The sequence below is a fragment of the Gossypium hirsutum genome, chromosome A07, assembly GCF_007990345.1.
Source record: "Gossypium hirsutum isolate 1008001.06 chromosome A07, Gossypium_hirsutum_v2.1, whole genome shotgun sequence".
Lineage (NCBI taxonomy): Eukaryota > Viridiplantae > Streptophyta > Magnoliopsida > Malvales > Malvaceae > Gossypium > Gossypium hirsutum.
The window spans coordinates 24,256,387-24,262,896 of NC_053430.1; the positions used below are offsets into that span (position 1 = coordinate 24,256,387).

Sequence of the window (6,510 nt, forward strand, 5' to 3'; positions counted from 1 at the left end):
AATTAATATGAATCGATTAAACTAGCTAAAAGCAATTAAACCAAATTCTTATTTTTTATATTTAAATTTTTAATAATTTTTAATTTAATTGGTCAGACTAATCGATGATTTTACCGGTTTAAACATGGTACGGTTCTAAAAACTTGGTAATAACCCTTTACTTCTTTTGTGAAGGAGCTGTGATTTTGAAAATTATAACTGCCAATAGAAAAGGATATTTTGGTTGGAATTTTGGCAAAAGGAGTTGTTTGACAGGTGGCGTTATCGTATTGGGCTGTCGTAGTATCGCGTGTAGGAGGCTGTTACCGAGTGATGATTTTTAAACGCATCAAATTTCAGGTGCGAGAGGGAGTCGATTGTGTCATTGGTGAGTGGGTGCCGAATGGAGGAAATTGAAGCAAGAACCATATGGTTGTAGGATTGGGCAGGTGGTATGTACAGGAAGATTTTAATGAGGATGAGGATGATGAATCCAACTCGGAAGGTGGTAGTAGGATGGGCGAAAGAATATAAAAGATATTTATCCACCACCACCACGAACCAAATATTATTGTCTCCACCACTTGTCTCTGTCGACCTTCCAGAAATTTGGGGTTCCACTTCCACCCTCTATCATCACCATCCCTCCCAAAGTCCTGTATCTGTAAGTGTTTGTTTTACTCTCTCTTTTTAATTCTTATTATGCACTTTAGTTTGTTCTTTTATTTTGATAATTGGATGGTGCCAAGCCATATCTAACTACTTACTCTAGTTTGTTTCCACTGACTTTACCTCTTTTCGTGGATGCCATGACATTAGTTGCTCTTTTGCTTAATTACACGTATTTTTGCACTTATCTTTCAAGGTTAATTACAACTTAGACGGCCGTGTGCTAAAGTTCTAGCAAAAATGATTATTCCAACTTTGTGCTGCATTATTTATAGAGGAATGCTCCTTCCCAATTTGCCTTTTGTATAAGTGATGCTAGACTGCTCGGTGGAGAGCTAGGGTTTGTGATATTTTCCAATATAAATTGTTCTAATTCTTGATAAAAATATGAAGTGGTGAGAATTCCTAAGATTCACACTTGGGATAGAAAGAAAGAAAACCTAAGCATCGGACGAGACTTCCTTAGGAGTCCCACTTTATCTCTATTGCATCATACAATCACAATAGCACTGATGCTGAAAATTTCTCATCATAACTTGCTATGTTACTTGGAGTTGGATATGTATCTAGCTCGGGTATGGTTAGATTTTTCTCTGTTTTTCCATATATTTGGAGGATCCTTTGGAGGCCAGATCCCATATCCATGTGTTAGATATGGGTACTTCAAGAAGAATGAAGAGTCCAAGCAACATACGTAACTTGTATGAGGAAAACAAAACCAAGATACTAAACCCTCATATAAATGTAAAATTCCAAACATAACTTGACATGTATAAATTATTTAACTTAAATACAACAAAGTAATTTCACATGCTTGATTAGTAATATTCACCATTGTAAATGTGCAGCACGCAAAAATAATTAATGGGAAGTCTATTGCTGAGGAAATCACATCAAGAGTAGCCTCTAAGGTAAAATGGATGAAAGAGTCCATCGGCAAAGTTCCTGGTTTGGCTGTAATTTTGGTGGGCCAAAGAAGGGACTCATTGACTTATGTTCGTAACAAGATAAAAGCTTGTGACGAAGCTGGAATCAAATCTGTGGTGGCAGAATTTCCTGACACTTGTGCTGAAGAGGATATTATGACTTCCTTGTCAAAGTTTAATGAGGATCCATCAGTTCATGGTATCCTTTTGCAGCTTCCTTTGCCAGAGGTAATCCTGCAGTTGGGATCTCAATTGTGGCCCTGCTTTTCCTAGCTAATGGTAAAGAATGCTAGAACTGGATTAGTTGTCAAGCCTAAACAAAGGCACATGAATTTCTATGATTTTATAGTCTAATGTAGTAGATATAAATTTACCTTGAGATCATCAATTTGCAAGTACCCAGAATCTTTGACAAATCCCATTTCCAATCAAATGGTGTCCTTTCTTCATTAAAATGTAGTGAATGCTCTTGATATTTCAAACTATAAGAACAAGTTCTCTAGCATTTTAAAGGCATAAGATTAATCCCAGCATGGTGAGGCAATATCTTTTATTCAACTTTGTTTCTAATAGCCTGATGAATTAATTTTGTTTCGAAACATCTACTAGTCACTAGACAATATGAACCTTTTTCCAGCTAGTCATCTTGATTGAGTTTTCGGAAGTTTATGTGTTGTAGATGTTGGTTTTTGTTTTCTTTCAGTCCTTTGTGTGTTTTGTAGCTAATACTTTCAGATTCTGCCGCATAAGATTAATCCCAGCATGATGAGGCAACATCTTTTGATTGATCACATACTAGGATTATGTTTTCATTGTCATGGTATGGGGCAAATTAAGGGATTTTCCCTTGGCCTTTCCTTGGGCACTTCAGTAACTCCATAGACCGCTTTTGGCTCATTATGTCATCCTACATCTCTTACTACAGTGCCATCTAGGGCAGACTGTTTGCCCATGACACACCTATTTTAACATCATTGACTGCATGAATGCTATAGCCTAACCTCGTTGATGGGGTATCCTCCTAATATAGCCCAAAGTTTCTCCCTGTCCCTTTGATGTGTGCCTTCTAGTCTACTGTCAGTTACTGGTACTGCTCCTGGAGATACCTTTCTCTTGCAGTATATGTATCGCTTGAGTGTACACCACTTCTCCTGGAAGATACAGTCTAGATTTGGGTGTTCCTTTTTCCCCTTTTTTCCAATATGCTATACAGCCAGTTTATAAAGAATTATCTAATCCCCTATTGGAAGATAAAATCTAGATTTGGGTGTTCTTTTTTCCCCTTTTTTTCCATTATGCAACACAGCCAGTATATAAAGAAATATCTAATCCTCAACTTTGTCATGGTCTTATTCAGTTGTAATACTATCTTGAATTTTACAAGAGAACCCTCAATGTTCTGCAAATGACTTGTAAAAGTTTCCTGGTACAGCATTTGGATGAGGAGAAGATTTTGAATCTGGTGAGTTTAGAAAAAGACGTGGATGGCTTCCATCCAATAAATATGGGGAATCTCTCCATGAGAGGAAGGGAACCGCTCTTTGTTCCCTGCACACCTAAAGGTTGCCTTGAGTTATTGCTTCGATCTGGTGTGGGAATAGTGGGAAAGAAGGCAGTAGTGATCGGGAGAAGCAACATTGTAGGATTGCCTATAGCATTACTACTGCAGGTAATAATCTATTTTATGCTTACATTACATATGTTTCATAAATATATGAAGAGGTAAAAGGAAGTTGATATGATATGAATGTATCGGGCAGTAATCCCTATTTGAGTGGCTTAGTAAGCATCTTTCCTCATGGTCTTTGTTTCAGCATATGAGTAAACTGTCTTACTACTGCAGGTAATAATGTATTTTATGCTTACATTACGTATGTTTCATAAATATATGAAGAGGTAAAAGGAAGTTGATATGATATGAATGTATCGGGCAGTAATCCCAATTTGAGTGGCTTAGTAAGCATCTTTCCTCATGGTCTTTGTTTCAGCATATGAGTAAACTGTCTTTCTATCACTTAGAAACTCACTTTTCTTGTTATCTCCATCCTCTCTCCCTCAAGGCAACACCTTGTATGCTGAAATTGGGATTTCCTTTCTTTTTTTTTTTTTTTACTCCTAAATTTATTTGTTTGCCTTGCTTTTCTTTCTTTGATATTACTTTGTTGTTTTCTTAGAATGGTCAGGGATCGATCTATGTATTAACTAGATACGTAGTATCCACTTCTTGAGCAGTAAATAAAAATAGTTTTGACCAATGAGAAGATAAAATAAATCTTTATTTTCTATATTCACACATTTCACCAGTGTCCATGTTGATGATACGTGTAAATCTTTATATTCCAAAATTTTATTGAGAATATTTGTATTTTAATTCTTTCTAAGTTACTTTCCTATAATTCTCATAGGTTTAAGAACTGGTTCTGTTCAACTGTATCCACTTGTTATTTTACTAAGTAAGCTTATTTTACTGAAATCGTTGGGCAGAGGCACCATGCAACCGTCACAACAGTACATGCTTGCACGAAGAATCCCGAACATATCACATGCGAAGCTGACATAGTAGTCTCAGCAGCTGGGGTACCTAATATGATTCGTAGCAGTTGGCTGAAGCCGGGTGCAGTTGTTATTGATGTTGGGACTTGTCCAGTTGAGGTAAAATTGCTACTGTTTCACTGATTTGCTTTACGTTAATCCACTTTCATTGCAGAAACTGAATGGAAAAACTTTGGGGAAAGTAGTTTGATTAGGAAACTATAGCGTAAACTCATAAAGTAGGTTCTACGACATTCATTGTCCATTCCAATGGTTATGATATCACATAAAGATGTAGTCTTAAAATGATTGGTGGATGAGGACTGCAGGATCCCAGCGCGGAGTATGGATACCGTCTTGTAGGAGATGTATGCTATGAAGAAGCATTGAGGATAGCATCTGCAGTTACTCCAGTACCCGGAGGAGTTGGACCTATGACAATTGCCATGCTTCTGTGCAACACTCTTGAGTCTGCCAAACGGCTGTATGGCTTTACGTGACCAGCAGCTCTCATTATGAATGGCTCGCAATTTATTTCGTATCTACAAAGCATTAGCTTGGTTGTATTTTACGGTTTCTTCTCATCATTTTTGCAGTCCCCATCTTACCTTAACAATCAACTAGGGAGTACGGACTTTTTTGTCTCATTATTTATTCTTTTTGCTTTCATTTTCTAAATAATTGGTAAATTGCAAAAGCAAATTATTAGGAAACAAAATGGCTTATTTACATGATTTCTCAAGTAGTATTATGATTATATATACCTATTAAAAATAACTTGCCACCATTAACACAATTAGAGCTTCTCTAATTTCGTAATTTTGTACTATTGACTTTGGATTTTTTACTTTAATTGCTTAATCTTTTTTAATTTTATTTTTGATAAATTGATGAAATTAAAAAAAATGAAATGCAATGAAACAACCCAAAGTGGAAATTTTATATATTTACTTTTATGTTAATTATATTTAAAATATTATACTAGTTGTGCACAAGTTGGGAGTTAGTTTAGTTAGACTAGTTGTGTCGGAATAAATGTGATGGTCTTTAGGTATTGAATGCAACTATACATGTTAAATAGGTGTGCATTAGATTGATATATGCTAAAATGGTTATTGCATCGGTAAGTGTTGAATTGTTACTTGGTTTAAGTAGTTAAAGTATGTATTTAGTTAGTTTACTGATATTGGAATGAGATATATGAAATGTCATGAACTAAAGATGTTGATTATGTTTTTACATATCAATTGGATGTGTTTTAGCTTGGTATACCTTTGGAATAAGTGACGAAGTGTTTTGGTATCATTTAATTGTTGGAAAGTTTGCATTTTTGACATTTTGGCAGGATGGTCTCTGAGACATATTGGTCATGTCTCGAGATAGTAGGATAAAAAATGACCAAATGGTATATTTTTGGAAAGTGATCTTGAAAATGTTTGAACATCCCTTGAGACATGGTTTGTACAGTCTCGAGACAAAAAATTTTATTGTCTCGAGACAAGCCAACCTCAAACCTAAAATATATTTTGCCTCGTTTTAGGTATCGAGACAAGAACCCTTTAATCTCAAGACATTTAAACATCGAAGCTAAAGGTCGAAAACAGAGGAATTATGTCTCGAGATCTGTCTCAAGACATATTATTAAATTTGGTAACTTGAGTTTGAATTTGAATTTTAACTCCGTAATTGACCTCGTTTAATTCTGAAACATTTTATGTGAGATATTTGTTATGATTTAATTATGTTTGTTCATAAAATTAAGTATGTATGGAATTTGCTATAATTGAATGTCAATATTATTGTTGAACTAATTGGAAATAGCCCGAGTTGCTTCGACAATATAATGTGACATCATGCATTCAGATCCAACGACCAGATCAAGTATAAGGCATCACATCTACACTAGCGGTCTTGATCATGTTGTTACTGAAATTCCTATTGCAATTGAATTTACTTTTGTAAATTACAGAGCTATTTTAAAGCTGAAAGACCTATGCGGGTTGGCATTTAGGTTTGGGGCTTGGTATCCCCTATTAGGAAGGGGTATCTGAGGTATGAACTGTAATATCCCAATGAATGGATGTATTAGGGATCATACTGTTGTGGTGTGAAAGGATTGTGAGGATTTTGATATTGCGGGGTAAAGTTCTGTCCAATTTGGTTTTGGTAACCTTTGTAGTTTGTAAGTTTTGATTGTTTGAAAAGTTTGAAGGGTTGGTAAATTTTGGTTCGTTGAGATAATTGTTGTTGTTTTTAGGATATGCCACCGTTCTTGATTCTAGAGGTCGGGAGTGAGTCTATGCTCATCGCACCAATTGTTGATATCAAATAAAGGTTACGATGGTTGGTGACAATTCACCTAGTAGGCAGAGAGCCTTAAAAGGTGTTATGAGTTCTTAGGTAA

General features: G+C 35.6%; 1 protein-coding gene across 2 annotated transcripts; it reads left to right on the forward strand.

The window, feature by feature from the left end:
- The first annotated feature begins 343 nt into the window (after positions 1-343).
- Positions 344-4,753, forward strand: LOC107953178 (bifunctional protein FolD 1, mitochondrial). Of its 2 annotated transcripts, none has more exons than XM_041117810.1 (5): positions 344-1,392; positions 1,497-1,802; positions 3,007-3,243; positions 4,059-4,226; positions 4,436-4,753. In XM_041117810.1, exons 1-5 carry the CDS (start codon positions 1,303-1,305, stop codon positions 4,604-4,606), a joined length of 972 nt encoding a protein of 323 aa, XP_040973744.1. In that variant the 5' UTR covers positions 344-1,302; the 3' UTR covers positions 4,607-4,753. The 2 variants fall into 2 exon arrangements, with proteins under 2 accessions (XP_040973744.1, XP_016743905.2); XM_016888416.2 differs by having other exon boundaries at positions 345-643.
- The last annotated feature ends 1,757 nt before the right edge of the window (positions 4,754-6,510 follow it).